We start from the raw sequence: 26,237 nt of genomic DNA, 5'->3' as shown, positions 1-26,237 counted from the left end.
ATTTTGTATTTTAGGGGATATATATATATATATATATATATATATATATATATGTATACATATATATATATATATATATATATATATATATATATATATATATATATATATATGTATATATATATCAGTCAAGTGAAGTTTTTTCATCCGTTTTCATTTTCATTAATTTAACATTTCTTCAGGGCAATCCAGGTAGCACAAAAGAGATACATAACGTTTTCGTAGCGTTGATCGAAGACGATACAAACAGTTTAAAGAAGACATCAGTGAGACAACTTTGTCGGTAAAACGTCGTATATATCGGCTAATGTCCGGCTTAATTACTTTTCTGAGACTATATATACCATGTCTTAAAGACGTATTCGAAAAGCTCGTCTAGAAATAGGATTGGGAAAGGAACAAATAAGCCCCTTGCCAAAGCTATTCATATCCAATTTCTAAACGTTTTTAAAACGTTATCAAAAAGCTGGTCTAGAAATGGTCTTGGAAGGTTTACGGTAACCTGAAGCTAATTTTGGGGGGGTCCCAGATGAGTCGAAGCGTTGGTGTCGAATGCAAAAGAGCTCCTGGTGCAGTGCCAAGCATTGTTGCCTATCGACGCTGACGCATCCTCTACCAAGTCACATGAAAATGAACACGTGCACGAAAATGAATCTACAATACTGTCTTTGGGGTGCAGCAAGGATGTTTACAACCAAAATGGGAATGAAATCCCGCTAAAAAACTGCGCGCTTCTGGACGAGCGTCCAGGCCAGGGCTTTTTCACCAAGTGCGCATGGAATGAGGACCGTACGACGAAGCAAAAGTTTATTGAAAAAGTGCAAGATATCAGCAAAATGTATAAGAAATACAAAGTAAATTGAATTAAAAGTACCCCAACAATGACTAAAGTTCGCAGATACAATTTTTAATGAACTAGAAACTGATAAACAATGACTACAATATACAAACAAAATTCGTAAAGTTTCTTATTTAGCAAAGTAAACAGCCCAAGCAGTCAGATGAACAAGCTAGAGTTATTTAGAGATTGATATCACAGCAACTGCAAGAAGCAGACTGCGAAATGTTAGATTTAATCGCATGGTAGCTGCCTACAAGCAATGTTACCAATAATCTAGAAGCTTGAAAAGAACACAAAAAGGAATAACGCCGCATAGTATCAAAAACAAACACTGGGAACATGTTAAAATAACCAATACTGCCTTTTCGATACGTCAAATAATGTAATGGTGTAAATTAAAAGAACAATAAAACCAAAAAGCAGCAATCAATAAAAGTAGTATAGAATACTCAAACGGGGAAATCAGTGTCACAAGTATGCACCATTGTATTGCACTGTATGATGAGACTGAGTAATGCTACATAAATAAAATAATCTTAGCATTCTAGTACACGAGACATGCATGTATAAGCCTCATAATAAAAAACTTAGATAAACCTGGAAATTCAAACTATTGCCCTGAAAGCTTCATTCAAATAATCAAGGAAGTAATTCTTGGTTTATATGAAAAGCAAGAGGCACATATGTACCACTTATGTAGCGCTTGTACAAGAGGCACATATGTACCACTCTGAAAAAAAAACAAGCATAAGGTCGCAATGAATCATATTCAAACCAGTGAATACGTTTGTACACTGCCATGTTTCACTTTATACACATCTCCTGTTTGCTAATGTAAAAAAAAGCGCTCTCAATGACAAGAAGCTTTTGCACATGTAACCCCGAGCAAACGCTTTACCAGTTCGCCCTCTAGCACACATCGTCATCTTCCTCAGCCGCTTTTTATACAGGGTGTTTCACGTAACTTGGTCCAAACTTTAAATATGCAAATGCGACGTAGCTTGACAGAACCAAGGCAATGTTTGTCGCCGCTTAGAGATACTCAGATTATTTTCTGAATTCCACCTAATTATATAATTAGTCTTCGTTAATTCTTCAACTTCTCAATTATTATACTTAGATAAGTGTCAATGAGAATTGTAGAGCAACATGAAAACCTCCCGATAGAGCTTTCTGTTGCTCAATACGTGCTACTTAAAAGCGTTTTTCCGAATGTGATAGAAGCCCCCGAACACACTCAGAACTGCCGCGCGACTGGCCGCTCGAGCCAGTTTGCGTGCATTTTGACACTTATCTCATTGACACTTCAACTGAAAAGTTGATTAATTAATGAAGACCAATTATGTAATTAGCCGGAATGCAAAACATAATCTGAGTATCTCAAAGCGACGGCAAACATTACCTTGGTTCTGTCCAGCTACGTAGCCTTTGCACATTTTTGAAGTTTGGCCCAAGTTAAGTGAAACTAGACGCTTGGGCTAGTCGGTACATACTCGACAGAGGAACAGCGCGAAAAAACGAAGGACAAAAACAGGAACTCACACCAGAGCTAATGTGTGTTCCCATTCTCGTCCTTAGTCTTTTCGCGCTGTTCCCCTGTCGAGTCTGTATACGGCGAACTCCGGCGCGTGTCTCGTGTGGCAAGGTTAAAAAAAGGAAGAACAAGAGAGCTTCGTCTGATTCTGCCATCGGTCCGAACGGTACTAAGGTCTTTTACTGAAGGCGAGACTGCCGATCTTCGAGGTGCTACAGCGGAACGGTCGTTGTTGCTACAGCACCTTTTGCTAAAGTGTCAGCGATGCGGTTGGCCAGCTCGGTATGATTGTCGAGGGACATGTCTTCTTGTGTGGCAGCCAAGGCGACCACCCAATTCTGCGGCAGGCGCTGAAGGAACAGTTCACGCAGCAGCGGCCTGTTTGCGTCCAGCCTAGTCACTGAGAAGCCGCCGCATAGGACATAGAAGTTCCGACGCTCGACGAGCTCGTGTTGGTTTAGAAGCTGCTGAAGCCGCCTGCGTGCAGACATGGACTTGCGATCCTGCGTCGTCCATGTGAAGTGGTAATAGGGTGTGGTGTTGTGGGGCGAGTCCACAACTTCTTGAAACTCATCAACCACCTCTGTCTGTAGAGAGTACCGAGACAGCATGGAGAAACCACGCGCAGTGCGATGTAATAGCCGTAGGTCGAATATGGCCTCCACCTGAGTAAACCGGCTGCAGGATTTTGTGGCCAAAAGGACGGCAGGTGAATCTCCAACGTGGCGAGGCCCTCCGCGCTGGTCGTTGGTCTCTCGTTGGTGGCATCGTCCATGACGGGGTGCTCGCCGTACGATCACTTCCGGGTCACCACGTTATAGCGACCGAGGTTAGGTCCACTACAACAATGTGTGTCAGCGAGCGGAAGATCTGAGAACCGTTCGGACCGATGGCAGGAGCAGCAGCAGCTTTTATTTTCCTCCCTTTTTTTTATAACCTCGCAGCTCGCAGCACGAGACACATGCGACGGACCGCGCCATATATAAAAGGCGGCCGAGGAAGATGACGATGGCTGACAGAATCCCAACTTTCACATCCAAAAGTATTTGGCACACAGTCTAGGCTGAATTCCATTGATGAACAGCTTGGGAGCGCAACACTTAACATTATTCATTACCTCTTGCAATGGAACTGTCGTACATGCTGGTACTTGAAATGTCTTTAATGTAGACACACTTGTTGCCCTGGACAAGTACGGCCAGATATTTGCACTAGTGCTTCATTTTGTCGAAGTGGACACGTATCCTGCACTACGCTGGTAGTTGAAATTTTTTGAATGCAAATGCGGTGGCTTCAGCAGAAAGGCTTGCCCACGTACTATCGCTGGCATATACAGGGTGTCCCAGCTAACTTTAGCCAGAGTTAAAAATATGCCGCTGCACACTAAGATGACGCGACCGAATGCATGTTGCGGACTATTGTTTGCAGTAAATCACACTATCTTTTGTATTCGGATCAATTGCATAATTAGCTGATATTAAATAAACAACGAAGCAAACAAAATTCAAATTATTAAGTTGTAGAGCGGTCTACAAACCGTCCGATTTAACAGTTTCTAACTTTCTTTTTGTTAAGTATTAGTTTTTTTTCCCTCTTACTACAGATGCCTGCGAAATAAAAAAAAATACCACGTGACATGCTCACTTACGCGCCGTGATTGCAGGGCTACCAAACGTTCCGCGTACAAACGAACATAACATTTAGCAGGGTGTGCTGCCGCTTAAAACGCGACAGGGCAAGCGTTATCGCAGTGCAAGCGATCACGGTTGCTGGTGTAAATCGCGCTGCCAACGCCTGCGTCGTTGCCCTGTCGCCTTTTAAGCGGCAACACCCTGCTAAATGCTATGTTCGTTTGTACGCGGAACGTTTGGGGGAACTGCAATCACGACGCACAAGGGGGCATGTCACAAGGTATTCTTGTATTTTGAGGACATCTGCAGTAAGCGGGAAAATACGAATACTTAATAGAAAGCTAGAAACTGTTTAATTGGACGTTTTGCAAACCACTCTTCTTTCCTAACTTTGATGCTTCAGAAGTTGGTTCATTAATCTTAAGTAATTATGCAATAAAGCAGAATACAAAAAATATGACTTACGCCATACGATGATGGTAAGCAACATGGGTCGCATTAGAATGCATCGATATATTTTAAAATTCTTGCTAAAGTTAGCTGGGACACCCTATATATGCATTTGCTGTTCACTTGGTAGCACCAGAGGTAGCACTGAGGTGTAGCACTGAAGACTTCCCTCTAGGTGTGCTTTCTAGATAAGTGTGGAGGCGTACACATTCTTTCAAATTTTTCCAGTTTGTAATGAAACGTAACAGCACAAGTAAGCTACAATGTTAAAGACATACTAAATTTTATTATGACTTATGAAAGTGATATGTACACAAAATATGCAACTACAACACTGTGTCCGGATCATAATAACAAACCTAATGAGGGGAACTATAACAATTATTGCAGGAATTGTTTTGAAGAGGCTGCTCAATGAAATCCCATATGTAGATTCTACATTAAATTTACCAAGCATTTCAAGTGAAATTAGCGACAGCTCATGTAATACCATATTAAATTGCGTTCACTCGCCCTTCCTGTGCTAGCAGTGTGATTGCTTGCATTTCTTAAGCGATTTGGAGAACGCCCTTTAAAGCAGACGAGGGAAGATGTCCCAATGTATGTTCATGTGTTCTCCCGCACTTTCACCAGTGGCCGATGTGCTGATGCTAGTGGACTGAATGAGAACGATCAGTTGGCACATTGCAAGGGAGCAAGAATAATTAAAGCCGCTATGCGCTTAAAGCAATATCACGTTTTAAGTCACCTGTCAACTGCTCACTACCATTCAAGACACCACATTCAGTCACAATGCATTCGTCCGATACTTCTGCAGTTATTGGTACACTGTTGCCCTGTAACCGTATTTTCTACTTAGACCTCCCCGCACGGACCAATTTATGCAACTAATCATGCACGAATTCATTCCGCACTGCCATGGTTAAAATGGCTGTGTAAATAACCCATCACATGGACTCTAAGCAGCAAATGCTATGTACTTTTACCCTTCAACTTACTTAGTGCGCTGACATGCCTAAATAGAGGCTCCTCTGCTCTGTCTGATGTACGATAGGAAAGTTTGTTGCACAAGGACCAACAAACGCGGCATGCCCTGTTGCGCGAAGTGCACGAAGAGCGCACAAATCGAAAGAACCGTGCGAGAACTTCTCAAGCACCGTGCGTACACTGGCACACGCATTAACTCGGCAGACAGCCGACTAAATGCCACGAACGCCGCACAGCGTACAGTCCGACACCAGTCACAAACTGCAAATAATCGTGACCACCTGGAGTAACAGGATATTTTACGACAAGGGGATTCACGATTCACATATGCAGTATCCACTGGCGAGTTACGCAGCGTATATGCAGTAGCCATTCGCGAACTAGAAAAACTATAAGTACAAGAGAGCTCCAATAAGCAACGCAATATATCGCAACCATGCCGAGGTGCCAAAGAAATTCGAATTTTCCCGTGTCACATTGGAAACCAAGTTCCTCTAAAGACCATGAAATACCCATAATGTAAGAAAAAGCGGGCCAAAACACAATCGAGAGAACCTGAATCGCAAGCGATAATAGTACGGTGTGGTACGCAATATTCTATGGGTGCGCTATATCACAAGGCGAGGGAATAGGACGGGCAGTTGACCTCATCTCTCGCGCTACCATACCCGTAATGAATCATTAACAAAGAGCCTGTATGTCAGTTCTCTTGTCTCCAACATTCTTGCGAAACGGGAAACTGAAATACCGCGATCACAGCTGTCTAGATGATATAGGCAAAGTGCGGAGAGACAGCAATTCCCGCCTTTCTTCGCATCCTGCCAAACTTGATAGTTTCACTCCTGACGGCGGATCCCGATGTAAGGCACACAAAAGCAACATTTCTTCTGACCTTCAACCTCATACTGAGTTTAACGCCATTAAGTACATCAGTGAAAAGGCTCCTCACATGGAGACATGAGAATCAGATTGAAGAGCAAATCAGTGCCCTCCCGTGGGCGCTCTTTAACGCAAAACTAAACTGCTCAACAAATTAAAATAAATAACTGCACACGCAGTGTCGAATAAGACAGCACAACACTTCAATACTTGCATGAGTGTAAAGGAAATCACGAGGACATTCGTCACACTTGGTTGTCGTGCCGCGCGATGAGGAAAAGGACGCAAGAAAAGCAGTTGAACTCGTGATGGGAAAATCCAAGATACCTTTATGAAAACTAAAACCAAACTTCATTTACGAGAACTATAGAATCAAACTACAACCACACAGAACATTACGCCACATGACACGACATACATACAAGGCTAGAACAGCTAGGGTTGATAGGAGTTCGAGGAAGAAACAGTCAAGAGAGCTCACGGTACGGTGTACATGAGACGAGGGCTTGCCAAAGTGAGAGGCGATGACGTGATGACGTCGGACACGCCTCGATGCTGGAGACGATGCAGAGCGACCGAACCGGACCGAACTGGAGACGACCGCTCAGAGGCGCTCATCGGTCAGCCTGCATCCGAGCCGCAGTGCAAGTTGCAGGAATGGTCAGCCTGCCCAGCGGACAGCTTGTGCGCGAGCGGCAGTGCTCGGTGCATATGCGGCCATTAGCTAGGCCATGAACGGTGCTCCGCCGAACAACTGACCAAGGAGACTCCTTGCCCGCGATCCGCAATGCTCGAGGCAAGCGGTAGCACAGCAGGCCAAGCCACGCTCCGAGCTGCAGTACTCGCGCTGGCGAACGCCTTGGCGAAGGGCAACGGTCGGGCGGCAGCTCCATGGACGGCCGCGTTCCTTAGAGCCTTGATTGTCGGCGTCCGACACGTCTGCCTGCTGTCTTCCGTCTCACGCTGACTAGGCGCGTGTCTCGCCACGAAGCGTTTCGCCACGTGCTCGCCATACGTGGCCCAATACCACTGGGTCATCGCTGATTTGGCGAGATCACTCACATGCGTGGTCAAATCGCGAAAGAACCTGCGCGCACTTTGTCGTCATCGTTTTCTTTCACTCACAATGACAAAGGACAGCACAACCGAAAACAGGCAGAACCACACGACAGCCCAAACCAAATGCAATTACGGAACTATGCACAGGCCGGTTTCACGCGGATGCCGGCAGCCGCGGCCATAAGCTTGGACATGTACACCGTGGTCATGTGACCCATGTGACGACGGTATCGCCACCTTGCGTAAGGTTGGATAAATGGCGATTTCTCCCGCCAAAAACGGCGCTGTCGAAAACGCGGCACGCAAGGTAATTGAACAGATACGGCTAGTCTTATGAAAACGTTTTCAAGACGTATTCACCCCTCGTTTTTACGCTGTCGTGCCTGCGACGTTTTTAAAGCGTCGATTTTGGTCAAAAAATCTGTTTTAGACGTTGAATCCATAAATACGACGTTTTGAAGAATTTGTGTGCTACCTGGGAATTAGTAAGTACAAGTAATTTCCCCTATGTTGTCCTTGGTGTCATTGTTTGTTGGCTTCTTATGATATGATAATAAAAATCGGGCCCCTCGGCTACCTTTCTTCTCGGTCATATATATATATATATATATATATATATATATGCTGTATGCCTGATCGCAAAGAAATATATGCCGTTTGCCATCAATTGTTAATCTGATGTTTTGTATTTACGCCACGACGAGAGGTATACAGCTTCGCGGTAAAAGTTACGTGTGGCTTTGCTACCGCAAACACCTGAGACCAGCGGAGCTGGAAAACGCCTAGTAAAGTAGTGGCGAACCACACACTTAGTTTCCTGGCACTCAGGATTTCTTCGCGACGTTATGCGTATATATAGTCTCGCGATGAATTCAACCGGCCACGTTCACAAGGCTCCGGATCTTCATTTCTTCGCCTACGCAAACTCTCGGCTTCCCTCAATCTAAACTCGCGATGTTCTCTTCTGCTCTCGCTTCAGTCTTTTAGAAGCAACTAGTGTCCAGTTGACTGGTCGAAACCTTCCGAGCTGCTGCCAGAGGCATCGGCTGTAGTCACGGACACCTGGGGAGCCTACATGCAAGGCTCTTTAACGGACGCCATGTAGACACGTTCGGCGCGAATGCGGGGAAACGCGAGCGGCGTCAGCAGCAGCTCTACGCATTCTACTACCACATGCCTTCACTCCTCCTCTCCACCTCGCATCCGCTATGCTGCGCGATGCTATTTTTACGCTCTCTCCCTCAGCTCTCTCTCCCCCAGCTCGGCGAAGCTATCGCGCAGCTGTATGGGGCATGGAGTTTTGTGTTTGCGCCACAAAATTTTCCGACCGACGACAAGTATACAGCTTCGCTGTAATAACAGTGAGCCGTTCTTACTACGTATCATCAAAAAGAGGGAGAGAAAACCGCGAGCATGTGAAGGAAACGAAAATGACAGATATCACTCAAAGGAACACTAAAGAGAAACAACAAGTTCAGCTGGAGTAAAAGGGGGACCTTCAGGAATGCATGCAGTTTTTGTTGGGTACAAAAATATCAGTTATTGGCGGAGAAATTCGCAAAGACCAAATATCTCTTCCTCAATTTCTCTCACCCCACATTCGGTGCTGAAGCAGTGTCGTTACGGATTTCATTGCTCTCAGCGAATCAGAGGGCGCCATTATACGTCATCGCTTGCGTAAACGGCCGAGGCGCTGGCTGCATCATAGGCTGCATCATAGGCTGCATGGCCGCTGCGTTTGCGTTCGCTGCGACTTTGCTTAGGTGTTCTGTGGCCGCGATGAATACCGTTGCTGACGCTGAACATTGCAACAGGAAGCAGGACTGCATTTCAGCGACTTCAGTGAAACGGACCGCGAAATGATCCTCCGTGCTCGCACGGTAGGTGTTTCCGCGTACGATGGCGGTGAGCCGCTGGCCGCGCCGACGGAAAGCGAAGCCTCGTTTTCGTCGACGGAAGGTGAGGCGTCCTGTCCGCCAGGCGACGATGTTCCCAACAAGACAAGCGTAGAAAGTTGTGCGCGTACTCGGTATGATTTCTTCGTGGCTTTTTTAATGACATTCAGCACTCACCGAGCCGCCAGTTTGCTGCTGCAGGGGCTTCAGTAGGAGATTTGATGAAGGCGAAATTACTGGGACAGCTGCTGGAGAAAGGACTGACCTCTAGGGCACGCCAAGGTACTTTCCGAAAGCAGGATTATATACATAATCCGAGGGCGATAAATGCAGAGAGCACATCATCGGTTTCTCTGGCTCTTTTGCCGTTTTATCATCGGCAGAGCACTGAGCCATTGCGAACGCCGGGGCTCATCGCGTGGCACCACATGAAAGGACACTGTCGGGTCAACGCTGCCGCTGCCCCTGAGCAAGCGCCTTGGTCATTGATACAGCCCTCAACACTACACACACGAGGCATTTTCTGGTCGAACCATGCAACACCCAACCAAACACTGCAACACTGTAGAGCTGAGTAGGCGCGCGCGATGGTACATGGAGCAAAAACAAAATTATCACGACCGCATGTAGCGCCATGCCATTTTTCCTAATTATTTATTTAATTTTGCGCCAAACGTGTACTTCCTCGCTTGAAACGGTTTAAAAAGTTTGTGATCTCCGACGTCACGAACGTGTAGTGCGGGAAATTCAAAGGGGCTTCAGCACCTATTCGCTATTTTCTCGCTTATTAAACCTCTGTTCGCAGTAAAGTAAGAATTATATGACTGTGATCGTGAAAGGATACTCTACCATTAAAGCTCAACTTCCGGGTTCTCTTTAGTGTTCCTTTAACAAATAACCAGAGTAAAAGCGTAGGATGAGTCCATAAAAACGTTTGATTAAAAAAAGAAAGAAGAAAGTCCGATCTTCGACGGAAGTCGTCAGACACCTGGAAGAAGGTCTTCCGACGGTTCTCGATTGCCATACAGGACCTGTTCCACTCAATTCCGCATGACGGTTTTTTCGCCGTTATTAGGCACCAAATTCAAGAGACTGAAGAAGTAGTCTTTTCAGAATACGGCAGGAGTGAGCATAGATCATTTCCTTGAACTGTTAAGCTTTTATTTCATTTCACAGCCATCGAGTTTGAGGGAAGGCTGGAATTGTATTGGTTCTTCAGTTGCACCCGTTCTTGGCGATATCTATCTGTCGTTGTTTGATCGACGAAGTTCAGCAACTAATTTCCTGGCAACACGTCGTGAGTATTTTCCGTTATGTCGATGATTACTTAGTTATGCTCCACGTGTCCGCTAAAGATAAGCTTAATGATGCCATGGATCGCGTATTAAAGATATTTCAATCAGCTTCGGGAGAGCTGACCTTCACCTACGAGTTAGCTAGGGATAACGCGCTTCAGTTCCTGCAGCTCAGCCTTCATTTTGACGCTAAACACATCTGTTGGTATTACAACCCGAGGACAAAGAAGGCCCCACTGCCGTTTGAAAGTACTCATTATAAACTAGTTATAAGAGAGCCAACATAACCCTAGCTTGTAAGTCCGCCCTGGAAAAAATCCTACGAGCATAAATTAGAAACCAGCTTCAATCAGCAAGTTAGGCGCTTCCTTTCGGCTGGTTACCCTCAGTGTTTAATCACAGGTGCCTGTGGAAGTCTCTTGCAAAAACTGAAATGTACAAAGCAACAGAAAGAGGATATTAAGAAACATAAACTGCAGGACATGCCCTACATTCATCGAGTTTCGCACAACAGCAAAAAAGTGGCAAGCCGCTACGGGGTCAAGGTCGTATTTTCGGCTCCATGTAAGCTTAGTAGAGTGTGCCCTATCAGGCAAGAGAAAGAGTAGGCCTCAGTGCTCAACCATGCACGAAACGAACTACACCGAGTGTGTTTGTGGGGTAGTGTATTAGATTCCCTTGACATGTGACAGCCTTTATGTTGGACAAACGCGCAGGTGTTTACATGCCACTGGTAAACACCAGTGGCATGTAAAGAATAACAATGCAGGAGACACTGTGGCCCAACACTGTAACAGATGCAGCGGAAAAGATGAGGGCGGAAGAAAGAACCCTTGCAAACCAATTCTTAAAAACACAACGTTCTTGCTGAAATCGAAGGACCAGACCGAAAGGGAGATTGTTGAAGCTTTTTAGATAATAAAAAAAATGTCGCAGTTTCTCCCGAAAGGCGAAGCATCAATTGCGATAGCAAATTACACTCTAAGAACAGTTGCACCCTTTGGGGTGCATTTTGCCACACAACAATAATCGTTTGTCGCACAACAATAATTTTGCCACACAACAATAATTTTATCGCCCTTGGACTTTATACGGAACCTCACGGCGACGGCGACGACAAAAAACTTGTTGAAGTGTCCATATAATTGCTATCGCAATAAAAAACAGTATGAAAGCAATAGAACAGCTTTCATGACTTCCTTAATAGCGCAGGAAAGACGACGGCAGAAGTGTGAACGACAGGACAAGCCATATGTACAAACTGCCGACGTTGTGTGCGGGGTGCATATTACGGGGAATGGGCGCGATGTGCAGTTGAGATCAGGGGCGCGATCTTGTACGCGTTCCAAAATGGAACGGAGGCGTTCCGTTCCATCGAGCCGCACACGATTGGTCAATTTGAACGTCGCGGTTGAAATTGACCAATCGTGTGCGGCTCGATGGAACGGAACGCCTCCGTTCCATTTTGGAACGCGTACAAGATCGCGCCCCTGATGTCGCTAGGAATCCGCACGGCGTCGGGGCACTGGTCGACAGGGAAGAGGTCCATCTCATCGAGTATATTGTGGCCCGCAGGGGTGCCGGATAGCCTGAGCAGCTGTGAACGCCCTTGCGCCTCTATTATTTCTTCGAACGTGTTGTGTGCTCCGAGCTTCACGAGGTTTTCGGTGTGAGTGCTTACAGGTAAGCCGAGGGCAAGCTTGAATACCTTTCTGATGAGGGAATTTAACTTGTTCCTCTCTGCAACATGCGAATTATGCATGGCTGCCGAGTATGAAAGGTGCCAGAGCACTAAAGCATGTATAATGCGCATGAGATTGTCTTCCTTGATTCCCCGGTGCCTGTTGGCGATCCTCCGAATGAGACCGAGAGCACTCTCCGTCTTGGCGATGATCCTTCTGAGTGCGGCACCATTGGCACCGTTAGACTCGATATACCTCCCAATATTCGGAGTGAGTCCACTCTGGGCACCGAGGGCCCGTCACCAGTGAAAAGCCGTATTTCGCTTTCGGACGCCGGTTTCCAATCACAATGGCCACCACCTCTGGGTCTTTTCTTGTAGAGAAGTAGCTCAGACTTGGATGGAGAACATCTGAGCCCAGTGGGGCGGAGGAAGCGCTCTGTCGCATCTATGGCGCTCTGCCATCGATGTTGGTACTGTTGGTTGGTATTATGCTGAAACTGCGGCCGAGACCAAGAACTGCGGGAAAAAAATGCCGAAACGCCTCAGCGTTAGTTTTTCACCAGGTTTTACTCTTTCCATAGCCACTCTTATAGATTTCGTCGCCTTCACCTTTCCTTCTGGTGTTTTCAGTACTCTGCAGAAGAAAATTATGATGAAGCGATAAAAATTCTGCAAACAACGTTCGGAAATCGTGAACAATCAGTGGAGCTGCACATGACCGAGCTATTGAGCCTAGAGAAAGTAAAATCGGCGCAAGAAACTGATGAACTACGCAAGCTAGTGAACAGAGTGCAGGTCAACACATTGGCACTCACATCATTGAAGGTGGAGACCGAGACTTTCGCGCCAATGTTATTAACAGCGTTGAAAAGAGCAATTCCACCGGAGTTATCCCTGCAGTTCAAGTCAAAGGAAGCAATGAGAAACAGCTCAAACATGGAAGCTAGCGCACAAATCAGCACAACAGGAAAAGAATGCGAGGAAAAGCTGAACAGGCTTATGTCATTTCTGCGAGAGCAAATATCGTTTCGGGAAGAAACACAACGTGAACAGGAGAGGATAACTGAGAAGACAAGGGATAACAGCAGACAGCTTAGAACAACTTCCAGCTTTTATAGCTAGGAAAACAGAAGCTGCCTGTTCTGCAAGCAGAACAACCACGCAACTGAGGACTGTCGTAGGAACATTCCTATGACGGAAAAAAAGGCCATTCTAACTGAAAATAGAGCATGTTTCAGATGCACCCGGCCAAAACACACCGCACGTATTTGTAGAGCAAGAGTGATATGCAAGCAATGCAAAGGACGACATGCTACATCAGTGTGTAGAACGGTGAGGCAAGAAAAGGCAGATCAGGTCACAACAAAGCAAGCGGACGAAGACGTCTACTCTACATGCAACTGATAATCTAAAGCAAAACTTTGTGCTTTTGCAGACAGCTGTAGCTTGGATAGATGGCGAAAAAGGTGGCCGACATTGCCGATTGTTATTGGACAGCGGAAGCCAGCGGACATTTATTGAAGCTGGATTAGCAAAAGAAATAGGTGCGAAGATAATACGAAAGGAAAGGCTGACAATTGGTTCGTTCGGAGGAGACGAAAAATTCAAACAAATGAATGTGGTGCAAGTAACTATAGCGACGCGAGAAAAGAAGTCAGCCACGGTGATCGAAGCTCTACAAGTCGACGTCATCTCACACAGTTGTCTACCTGCTCCAAATCAGAAACTCAAAGAGAAAATGAATCAACTAAAGCTACAAGTGGCAGATGACAAAACCGCGACTACGGCAACAGATGTCATAGGGCTGCTCATCGGCTCAGATTATTTATTACTGGGAGTTCGTCACTGGCAGAACACAAAAAATCGAAAGCAGATTGATGGCTGTCGAGACAATACTGGGTTGGGTACTGCAAGGCCCATCGGAGCAAACTAAAACACAATTAACTCAAGCCCAAAATGAAGCAGTCATGGTTCTGAAGGTTGAAGCTGCGGAAACAAAACTACAGCAAGAGCTACAGAGGTTTTGGAGCTTGGAATCAATGGGAATCAAACAACATAGTTGCACTACTACAGAAGCAGAAATTGTAGAATTCGAGAATAAGATAGTAAAACTAAACGGTCGTTATCAAGTCAGCTTGCCCTGGACAGAAAACGTCAACTTGGAAATCAACAAAGACAATGCAATGAAAAGACTCCTCCAACTGACGAAAAGGTTAAAGAAAAATGAGGAAATGCTGTGTCGCTACGATCAAGCTATCTCAGAATATATGACCTCGGGAGTCGCGGAAGAGGTTCAGGAATCAGAAGAACCACTGACTACGTTGTGTTACTATATGCCATATCATGCGGTTATTCGAGAGGACTGAGCGACGACTAAAGTTCGTATAGTATTCGACGCCTCTTCACACACGCAGGAAGGTATGTCATTAAACGACAATCTGGAGGCAGGACCTAATTTAAACGAAGACATGCTTTCGTTGTTAATCAACTTTCGAAATGAAAAGGTGGCCCTAGTAGGAGATGTGGAGAAGGCATTCCTGCAAATTTCAATCCATGAAGAGGACAGAGATGCCATGAGATTTCTGTGGTGGAAGCACGACGCTGACGGTAGGCTGCTGAATGAAGTACAAACCTGGCGCATGACTAGAGTTACTTTTGGTACAACACCGAGCACGTTTCTTCTGGCAGCTACAATCAAGCACCATTTGAAAGAAGTGGCTGAGCGATTTCCGGATACAACAGAAAAACTACAGAAAGCGATTTACGTGGATGATGTAATCACAGGAGCAGCAACGTTTGACGGAGCTGTCAAGCTGTACAAAGAGGCAAAACAAGTGTTCAAAGAGGCGGCGATGAACCTGAGAAAATGGACATCGAATGAAGAGAGATTAAACAAAATGATAGACGAAAACGAAAAGGACTACGCTCACATGGAGATTCGATCGAAAGGATACACAATGCTTCTTGGCATGATATGGAAGCACTCAGAAGACGTGATATCCTTCCCTGTGAACAAATGGGCGCCCTTACCAGCAACTACGTGCTTAAAACAAGAGGACAGTATTGCAAGCAGCAGCAAGAATATTTGACCCGCTTGGTCTGCTGTCACCTTTTACGATACGCGCAAAAATAGGCTTTCAACGACTGTGGAAAACGGACGTCACTTGGGATGATCCACTCCCTAAAGAAGAATGCGGCAAGTGGAGGGACCTGATGTCCGAAGCGGAGGAGTTGCGAGCTCTAGAAATTCAGCCATGCTACGCAAGTAAGGATCAAGCAGTACAAGCATACAAGCTGCATGTGTTTGCAGACGCGAGTCCAACAGCATACGGAGCTGCAGCATACTTGGTACTAGTGTACAAAGATGGAACAGAAGAGTCAAGGCTACTGACAGCGAAAAGCCGTGTAGCTCCAATCAAAGAGCTAAGTTTAGCAAGACTTGAGCTAATGGCAGCGGTGATAGCATCAAGACTAAGCGACTACATCAAAAGTCACTTCACCGAAAGAATTCAAGAAGCTGCCTGCTGGACTGACTCAATGATTGTACTTCATTGGATCAAAGGAACCAGCAAAAGGGATCCATTTGTTACCAACAGAGTCGCAGAAATAAGAGAGAAGACACTGCAAACGAGCTGGTCGTTCATTCAAGGTGAAGACAATCCGGCAGATCTACTCACACGGGGTATCAGCGCAAAGACGTTAATGAACTCCAAAATGTGGTGGCATGGACCCGAATGGGTTACCTCCGTGGAGCCGGAAAGAGCAAGCGTGATGCGCATGAATATACAGATGGACGATCAACACGAAGATCAATGTCAAGCCTGCAAAGCATCAACAGAGAATGAACCAATCTTGGAAATAAAAAATTATTCATCATACGGGCGACTTCTAAGAGTAACGGCATGGATATTCAGATTCATAAACAATGCAAGAAAAGATCATCACGAGGGGCCGTTAGCAGGAAAAGAGATTATAACTGCAGAGACCTATTGGATACGACAAACACAAGTACTACTCAGGAAGACAAGTGGCGGTGGTAAGTCAAGCACTAAACCCTTTAATATAAATGGACAAGAAGTATACTATGACGACAAAGGACTCATAAGACAGAAAGGACGCTTGCACTACAGCCAAGAATCAAACCGGCACGTCATCGTACTTCCAAAGGACGAGTATTTCACGGAACTACTGATACGTCACGTTCATAAAATAATATTGCACGGCGGAGTTCAAGCCACGCTAGCACAACTACGGGCTAAGTTTTGGATATTGCAAGGTCGCCAAGCTGTAAAAAGGGTTTTAAGCAAATGCATAGTATGCAAGAGGCATAATACAAGACCAGCCACTCAAACTACGCCTCCACTCCCTGCGGACAGAGTCAACGAATCGGGGCCATTTCAAGTCACAGGAGTTGACTTCACCGGAACACTTTACGCGAAAAACCAAGACGAGATTGTGAAACAATACGTAGTAATTTTCACCTGCGCGGTAACGAGAGGAGTACACTTGGAGATGACCAACGACATGTCGACGTCCAGTTTTTTACAAGCTTTCCGGCGATTCACCGCACGACGTGGTATACCTGTCATAATCTACTCGGACAATGCCAGGACCTTTACAAAGGCCGAGAAGGAAATTAACGGAAAGCTTGACGATGTTGGACACGAACTGGTGAAGGATTACTGCAGTATACGCCAAATACAATGGAAAACAATAGCCGAGTGCGCCCCGTGGTGGGGAGGATTCTACGAACGCCTCATACGGAGCCTAAAGACATCGATGCGAAAAATAATCTCAAGAAAAACAACTTCAGTGGAGGAGCTACGCACAATTGTAGCAGAAGTTGAAGGAGCGCTCAACAATCGACCGTTAACTTACGTGTATGGTGAACCTAATGAGCCCATGCCAATAACTCCTGCAGACATCATAGGCGGTCGCCAACAGCTTCAAGACGGACAAACAAGACTATACAACGGAGACATTGAAGAAGCATGGCGAAGTAGATGCAAACTAGTGAAAGCTTGGTGGAACAGATGGCATCACGAATATCTCACGGAAATAGGAGCTATTGTCAAAGCCAAGACACGACAAGCGAAACCATTGTCCCAAGGCGATGTGGTTTTAATCGAAGACCGGGGTCCAAGGACATTTTGGAAAATGGGCCGAATTGAAAAAACTTACCCTGGACGCGACGGAGTAACAAGAGCTTGCTTACTTCGGACAGGCAACAATTTAAAGAGTTTCTCAGAAGATCCGTGCACAACATCTACCCTCTTGAAGAGTGTTTCAAATAGCCCGCCAATGCCTATCTCTGTGCCAGTTGGGCGGGCGGGAGCTTGTAAAATATCATCATCAAGATACTCGAAGACGAAGAGCAAGAGAACGCCTCCTTGGCGCAAGCGCGCGCCACTTCACTTCTTCAATAAACCGTTCATGTTCGAAGCAGTCACCGGTCTCGATCGTTTTAATATCTTTAGCCTTCACGCCTTTTTATGACATCATCGCCTCTACATTTGTTGTTTGGTGTATTATTTGTGGATTCGTGTATTTTTTTATCAAACGTATTTTTGGCCTCATCATACGCCTTTACTCTGGTTTTTTCTTAAGTGATATCTTCCATTTTGTTTCCTTTACATGATCGCGGTTTTCTCTCCCTTATTTCATGCATGTAGTAAGAACGGCTCACGGTTATTTTGGTGATCACCTGTCGCAATCTTGTTTTACATTATTACTCACCAGATATTTTTTATTTTGATGTTTATCGGCACATGTGAGAGTGACAATGCGTGCACGTGTTCAGGATCCTGAATGAAATATACGTTGCTTGCTTTCCAGAAATAAACAGTTGGCTGTCTGCGCTCGTGGTGTCGTGTGTGTTTCTTTCGTGTGTCCTCGTTTTTTTCGCGCAGTTTTAAAAACGTCTAGTAATCATAAACGAGCGCCGAGGTGAAAGACTGTAGACGAAGGCAGTGGCAAGAAGCGAAATGCAAAGTAGGAAAGAGGTCGTGTTTATCCGTATCTGCATCACCAGGGAGTGCCGCCTGTACAAACCGAAGGTAACAGAAACAGCGGCCACTCTATTCAAAGGGAAAGCCACGCCGACTTCAAGATCGAAAGGAGACTGCTCATGCACATGTGCGAATGTTGTGCTCCAACCTATATAGCGGCGCGAAGCAATGAAAGACTCCTCGCGCATACATTGCGCATGCTGTAACATCACTGCTTGTGGCTCGTGGCGAGACGGGTGTGCGCTGTACGCCGCAGAGTTGAGAGGCGTGTTTGCGGGCACTCTGAGCGGGAGGCATTGGTTCAGGGAGGCGTTTGGAAAGGCACGTCTAACGCCGCCTGCACAGACCAACTTGAAGTCAGGGGAGGTGTGCTAAAAGGTTGTGCCACGCTCGCTTGTAGCTCTGACTGTTTCCCTAACATTTATACCGTACATCGCATTAGCAACCTGAAATATGCGCGGAGGCCTTGCTCCAAAGTTACTGGAACGGCGACGGCTGCGTCATCGTTAATGCCCACGAGGGTCGTCCAACATTCCCTCGATGGATGCGCCTTTCAGCAAGGAGTGATTATATGAGCCAATTATAAGCTAATACGTACAGCAGGTGGCTCTGCCTTTAGATTGATGCATTGCCACGAGGAAAACTCGGCCTCCGCAAATGTCGTGGGTTCAGAAAAGGCCGCATCGACAACGTGATTGATATTGCTGACAGCGTCAAGCGCCAAAAACCTGCGTCTTCCGTCCCGATAGGCACACTCCTTGGCGTCAAAGAAATGCGTGAAGCTATTCGGACGCCACTAACGTCTGCCACTGTTAGTGGCCGGATATATCTTGCGACAGTTCAAACGTGAGATTTATTTCAATAATCTCTTCATATTTTTTTAAGTTTTGTATTGTGCTTGTAAGTGTTTTTCTAAATCATTTCTCAGTTTTATTCTGTACTACCCGTTGTATAACAATGCTGTATACATAAACTGCGAGATTTAATGACGGTTTAACTATTGATTCTTGCGTGTTGGTGCCTCCTATAGGCACTTAAACAGTGCCCTCATCTATTTCTTGTTGCGTGAGAGATAGTTACGTGTTCACAAAAAGATGACAAGAAAGCTTGGGGTGATCGGACTGTATTTTTCAAGTTCGTTCTTTTTTCGGGCGTCATTTTCTCCCGTAATATTTTTTTTATTTTGTTCACTTAATGGAGGCAGAGCTTCTAGACAACGTCGTGACTGTTGTTTCTCATAGCTCTCGTGGTAAGTGTTGCGGATGGTCAGCGTAATCTTCATTAATTATTCACAGACTGCCTGTGGGGCACATATAGTAATCGCTCGTCGTGACGCAAAAAGAAAGAAGAAAAGAACGTAAAGAAGTCGACGAGAGACAAGCTGCGTGTCTGCAACGGCGAACAAGGGGAAACTCAAGCGCACTTGTTTTGCGCTTGAGGTGACTAATCACAACCTGACGCCCATGGGCTAGATTGGTCCCGAAGATGTTACCGTCACTTTATGTCGCGCGTGCCTGCCTGTCGCTGTCTGAAAGCACAAGTGAGCGCTCGTGGCCTCTGGTTTTCTTTACCTGGTTTGCCTACTTCGCTAGCGCGCTTTAGGGCGGGATAAGCTTTATTTACTCGCTACGGCGGCGTGTCTATAATCATATCGTGGTTGGCACGTAACACCCCATATTCTAATTTGAATTATTTTTCTTTAATGGTAGGTGCTATTAAATGAAAGTTCTGAAATGCTCATCTATGGCGAGTTCGAAATGAGTTAATAATTGTACCTGAGGAGTCTACAGCCGCCACGCGAACCGCACCACTGGAGCTAGCTGATTTGAGCAGGAAGATATATAGTCTTCTGGCGTTATCGCATAGGCCCAATTAACTGCTTCTCCTTCTCTCTATCACACACGCGCAGAGAAAGCGCCCAGTGTTGGCTCGCAGATCCAGTTAGGATCTTGTACACAGCTCCGTAATGTTTACATTTTCACATCAGCACTTCGTTAAGCAAAGGAGAACAGTATATTCACTTTCAAGGCTAGACGCCGCTAGACGACTTCGTTGGCTTGCTGACTCATTCTCATTTGAAGAGCGGAATCGCTTAAGTTTAACACGTACCAGACTGCACCCTTTGAAGCCAGCTACGACCTGTAGTTGGACTTGGTGCTTATGACCATTTTATTAACTATCGACTGGACTGACATATCAAATGCACCATGAAAATGTGCGGTCTTCTCAGATGCCTTGGTGGCCCTCACTTGTATTGAAAATACATCTCTGAGACCAATAGATGCACGTGTGTTGGTGAAAGCAAGAAATGGTGTTCCAGTGGTTTCTTAATCACTGCGGAATGAAGTGGCGGATGAGCGGCTCACGACAATGCAGAATACCGCCTTATTCCTAGCTATGTCCCAGTCACAGACACGACAGCGTTCACGAGGCCTCAAAAAAAGAATGATGTCTCTTGGGATGATTTAAAGAGAGAAGCATTCTTATGCAGGCATTTGTCCCCTACATTGATAGCTTATTGCATTTTCTGCCGATGCTATTGCATCGTTTATGTCTCGGAACTGCTTACATCAAGGACTTCACATTTTTATTCAAGCGTGTGTGCTTTCCAGCATACGAAGGATGCGTGGTGCAAGGTTAAAAACTAACCAAGGAAACAAGAGGAGACAGAAAGAGTGTCGAACCTTTCCTAAAACACAAAAAAAGAAACAATGAACCTGGCATAGCTCGATGCTGAAGCAGGAATCAGCCGCACGTAATCCTGAGCTTCAGTACTGGGTAGATTATACTGGAAAGGTCGCACCGTAGAACAAATCAAGTTTCGCAGAGTACTATGTTGGGCTAGTTGGTGCATAGCTTAAGAGGTATGTGTGGCACAAGGTTGTAAACCAACAACGCATGGCACAAGGCACGCTCATGTGAACACGGCGGCGTAGTCTCTACCTACCCCTCGATTGTCCAAAGCTGAGAGAGACCAGAACTTAGTGTATTAGACTGATATCGCGCATTTCTCATTACCCAATGTGTCAGGTATGCCAAAAGCAGTGAGCGCACTTGGCTACTTCTGTGAAAATACGGTTTTCACGCGCGATAAGAGTGTGAAAAACGAAAGAAACAGAGGCAGAAACGAAAACACATAGCCGAAAGAACCAAATGCCACGTAATACCCCAGTTACACGGGGCACTTTTGATCGCAATTGATCCCGATCCACGCAGCGCGATCGGGATCAAAATTGCACCGTGTGACCAGGGTACAAATGAAGCGCAGCCTGCTTGACTATGCATAGCCAGAGCGCAGGCAAACTCGTCTCACACTAATGAACGCCGAATCTTATAGTGTGTTCGCATTGCAAAGGCATGCAGTTCAAGTTGAAGGAACCTGCTTGCAGTGTATGTGCGGTAAGCGGGACGCCCCCTGGCTGTACTGTGTTGCGCCGGTGCCAGCATTGTGCCGCCTCTCGGAGCGACTGATGGCTGTGGTTGCGAGGCGGAGTGCCGTTGTGCCACCGCTTCCGAAGGCAGCGGGGAAGAGGGGCACGGATCGGCTGCCGACTCTTGTCACGCATTGTTTGCCGCGTCAGCCAACAAGCTAGCGCTGCTGTCAGCCATATGATCCGTGGCTCGGCGCTCCTCACGAGTATATTGTTCGATTGTGTGCCAGAGATGCGTGTGCCAGAGGTGCGTCCGTTGCGGGCGCCGAATTCTGGCCAGCGGGAGATTCCGCTTATCGTCATTGAGAGACAGTCTAGTCCCGCATGAGGCGTGGTGTCATGAAAACCAGCGCAAAATACCGCAGCTAGAGTTCGTTTCTGCCCACCAAAGCTGCTGTTTCCGGGGATAAAAATGTTTCTTTGTCGCGCGCGGGACTGTAACGTTTTGTTTGTTTTCTAAACGCAATAGCTTGGCTACATCAGAAGTTCAGTCAGGTGAGAGGCTAGAACCCTCATTGTATGGCTGGGTTTTCCACATCCGGTATCAGTATGAGCAAAAAAAGTATGTCATGGCCCTGGTGGTCATGGTGGCGCCCAGGTTGCGCGCTTCAGGCCAACCCAGTAGCAGCTCTGCTTGCCCCTTTCACGCGAAGTGAATGGTTTCATAGACATCCGCTTCTCTTATTTCAATTCCAAGCGTTCCAATTCCACTTTCTAGGACAGACGCCGCAAGGCACCTTCGACACCTGGCACGCAGTCTCTCACTGACCGAGTGGAACTCGCCAAACTTACGACTTAGACGACTACATCAATTAACACTGCAACTCCGACGCGGCGTCCCACACCTCCACAGCGCATGCGCGTCCCCTCCCCTCTCTCTCCTCTTCTGTGCTCCTCCTTTTCTCTCCTCTAGTAATCCTCTACTCTACGGAGCGGCGCGCATGACAGGTGGTGCGACAGCTGCATACTCCGCTGGGGGCGCCGCGGTAGTTCCGCGGTATGAAAATGACGGAACGCGCGCGCTTCATTCTCTCTCCTGTGCAGCGCCGCGATGAGCACTCGGGCCGCTGCCGCGAAACGGGAGCGGCGACGTGGCGATCCCGAACTTCGGGCTCGCGAAGCCGAAAGGAAACGTGAACGGCGGCAAGCGGACCCTGAACAACCGACCACCATTAGGGGAACGTGCATAGACCTGAATGAAAACTTCAGAATGAAAACTCTGGAACAGCAATCCTTTACGCTACACTTCACCGATCACAAGGCCGTCGTCTTCAAAGCGCCGCGTGCACCGACGCTAGGAATCGCATACGGTCTCTAAATAAATAAACAGGCAACCACCACGTTCTCTCTCTTCTCTTATACATTTTCATTCGTCCTCTCAATAAAATTACAGCATCTCCCGCTCAAGCTAACCATCTTCCCGCTGCTTCGCAGCCACACATGGTTCCCTTTAGCGGGAGATGGAGGGATTTTTTTATCCCACGTAGGCACCGATGCGTAGTAGCCAGCGCTTCTAGGAGGCGCCAACATCTCCTTACATACATTTACTGAATTAAAAGTGTCAGGGAACAAATTGTACAGAGCAGGCGTCACGTGCTCTTTCTTGTGCGTGCCGTGTTTATTAAGATTCACGCTCAGTGATTCCACTGTCCACAAAAGTGGATAGTGCTTGTGCAGCTGTACTGTTGCGCTGAATTATGACAAGGGTTTTCGAAGGCGAGTGCAAGTCCGTCTCGGTATACCTGTGCATGAAGGAGGCCTTCCTGCGTTCACCGATTGAGGCTTTACCTGTACTAGTCGCTTGGGGCCTACTGATCTGCTTACGTGTACCGCCATCTATACCTTGAGTGGATTTGTTGTCTACGCAACATCTCGGCAACCACTTTTGATAGTACCATATGACCATATGAGCCACTGAAAACCATCTGCCATCTTGTTGAAATCGCCTGTTTTCCTGTACGCAAGATGCTCAAGCAGAACTTAAGCTCAGTGTTCCTTGCCATGTTGTTTAACAAACAACTCTTCCGCGCATAAACTCGAATGTGGCACGGTATAATGGACACTGACAACAGAAATAAAGGTTTGAGAAGAAACAAAAGATGTTTCGGCTCCCGAACGGGAGCCTTGTTCACCCTCAGCCTTGACCATCCCTGAGCAGATGAGTATTCGTCAAAGCTGATATTTCAAGCTCGAATGTCTTTTGAAATGCGCTTATCCATTCTTTCCTAATCGGCGTTCCGTCTTCTTTTCTTTCTCTCTCTCACTCTCCGCGCGAGTTTAATGCGGGCCGGACGCATTAATGGCCTACAAGTGTCGCTCTCCCCCCTCCCGCAGCAGGCACATGGAGGCCGGCCGTGCACCGGGTGTGTCGGTCTCCGGGTCGGGCGGCGCGTGGCTGCCGGCGCCGCGCGGCTTCCTCCTCCCCCTGGGCACGGGCATCACGTTCGGCTTCGGCTGCGCCTACCTGCTGCTCAGCGTCATCTCGCTCGACCACCCGGGCGTGGCCCCGTGGCTGCTGGCCCGCAGGCGGCCCATCTACGCCCCGCATTTGTCGGCTGCCGGGCCGCACGCCGACCACTGGGAGGACGAGGAACCGGCGGCGCCCGAGGTGCCGCTCGCCGGACACGGACCGGACGACGAGTTCCACCACAGCGGTCAGTCACTCCTGACGCGTGCTGGATGGTGACCCGGGTCTTGCAAGGCAGAGAGAAAGCTCGTTAATCAAGTGCAGTGAATTCTAAAATTGGGCAGATTCCACAGACCGTGGGAATCATTAAAAGCGAAGCATTCTTATATAGAAATATATAAATTCGTCCCTAGGCACATCTGAAAGTCATCTTCAAGGTCGCATAAACGTCCAGAACTTTACATACAGCATCATAGTAGAGGAAAGATACATATAAAGTTTTCCTTTCAAAGGCAATAGCATTACATGATCATGGTTTGTACAGGTGAAACAGGGGCAACGGTATTGATGTAAGTAGGCTATAGAGCTTGCCATTGAAGCCAGTGTCTTGAAGAAATGAAAAAAAATTAAGCTTGACATTGCTTTGAAGGAGAAAGCATAGCACCTAGTATGCTTCCCAGATCTGGAGGCCTGTGTAACAAACTTCATTCTTCTAAAATAACGTGTCCTTTTGTCTCTGTAACCTGGACATTGCAACAAAATGTGTTCAACAGTTTCTAACGCACCACAGTTACCAGAATAAGGCAAATCCGGATAGATAAGGCTGAAGTCATTCTGCAGCTACCTTTAAGACTTGTAATTCGACAGTTCGTTAGATTCAAATGCTTAAGCAAATTCCAGTACGTATACTACTCATAGGGTTGGGGAACTGCGACATGTGCGTTCGTGGCTTGTAGTTTGAACAAATGGCGAGGGATTGCTCAGTAATTTTCACCCCTCTGCGCTTGAGCGCTTTAGATGCGTTAAACTTGCAGGCGCTCAAGCGGTTGAAATGAATGTGGAGTGAGTGTGACCCCTGGAATAAGACAAATATTCTTTTGCTATTTTAGAGATATTTCCCATTCATTATATTGGCGTAATAGGGCGCGTGGAGTGCGATACAGGCAGTCAGGCAGCTGACAAACAAAGGTTGCATGTTACAAAACAAAGGTTAAAAAGCTTACACCAAACCAAAAATGCTGATTTTGTAACCAAACAAAGGTTACAAAATCAGCTTGTATGACGATAACGGCGAAAAAAGAACATTCAGCATTTTGCTACACCATAAATGGTACAGCTTTGACTAAAGTACACACATATAAATATCTAGGCTTAACAATAATGTCAGACCTAAGGTGGGACGAGCATAGTGACCACATTACTTCATCTGCTATGCAAAAATAAATTTTTCTTCGCAGATCACTTCAACTGGCACCTTTGTCAACAAAACTCCTAGCATTCAAAACATTCGTTAGGCCGATCCTCGAATACGGAAATACTGTATGGTTTCCTCATACCCATGCTAACATAAAGAAAATAGAAACAGTACAATGGAAGGCCATTCGATTTATCCATAAAAAAATTTAAGCGTGAAGACTCTCCTACTAACCTTCTAGCTATCTCTGGTAGAGCACTGCACGGGCCGATTTTTTCAGCCCGAGCCCGGCCCGGGCCCGTTTTTACGTTGGGCGGCCCGCTCGAGCCCAATCAAAACTTTTATGGCGAGACCCGGGCCCGGCCCGGTCCCGGAAATAATCTACGTTACCCGCCCGGCCCGGCCCGCCACCCCTTTACCTTAGGCCCGAGCCCGGCCCGAGCCCGGCTCGAAACTGGCCCGAATCCGGCGCGAGACCGAAAAATACATGTTTTTCAGAGTTGAGACGCCCGAGAATAACTCGCTGCACGTTACATGCACACCACCAGAAAGCCCGAGCCCGGCCCGGGCCCGCGTCAAAAAACCTGAGCCCGGCCCGGGCCCGGGTCAAAAAGCACACGCCGTGCCCGAGGCCGTGAAAAAACTGCTCTACCCGGCCCGGCCCACGGGCCGGGCCGGGCCCGGGCTTTCGGGTAAGCCCGAGCCCGTGCAGTGCTTTAATC

General features: G+C 46.7%; 1 protein-coding gene across 6 annotated transcripts in view; it reads left to right on the top strand.

Annotated features, from left to right (window-relative positions):
• Nucleotides 1-26,237, top strand: part of LOC119441364 (glycoprotein-N-acetylgalactosamine 3-beta-galactosyltransferase 1) — a 131,385-nt gene that overhangs the window by 89,202 nt on the left and 15,946 nt on the right. For 4 of the 6 annotated variants that reach the window (XM_037705976.2, XM_037705975.2, XM_049661186.1 and 1 more), the window contains exon 3: nucleotides 24,029-24,348. In XM_037705976.2, the coding sequence (XP_037561904.1) occupies nucleotides 24,036-24,348 (313 nt within the window). In that variant the 5' untranslated portion in view covers nucleotides 24,029-24,035. The remainder of the gene's footprint in view (nucleotides 1-24,028; nucleotides 24,349-26,237) is intronic. The other 2 variants (XM_049661189.1, XM_049661190.1) reach the window with 1 other exon arrangement.

The sequence above is a fragment of the Dermacentor silvarum genome, chromosome 2 (assembly GCF_013339745.2).
Source record: "Dermacentor silvarum isolate Dsil-2018 chromosome 2, BIME_Dsil_1.4, whole genome shotgun sequence".
Taxonomy (NCBI): domain Eukaryota; kingdom Metazoa; phylum Arthropoda; class Arachnida; order Ixodida; family Ixodidae; genus Dermacentor; species Dermacentor silvarum.
Note: the sequence above shows the minus strand (reverse complement) of the source record. Positions and strands in the feature narration are given on the sequence as shown.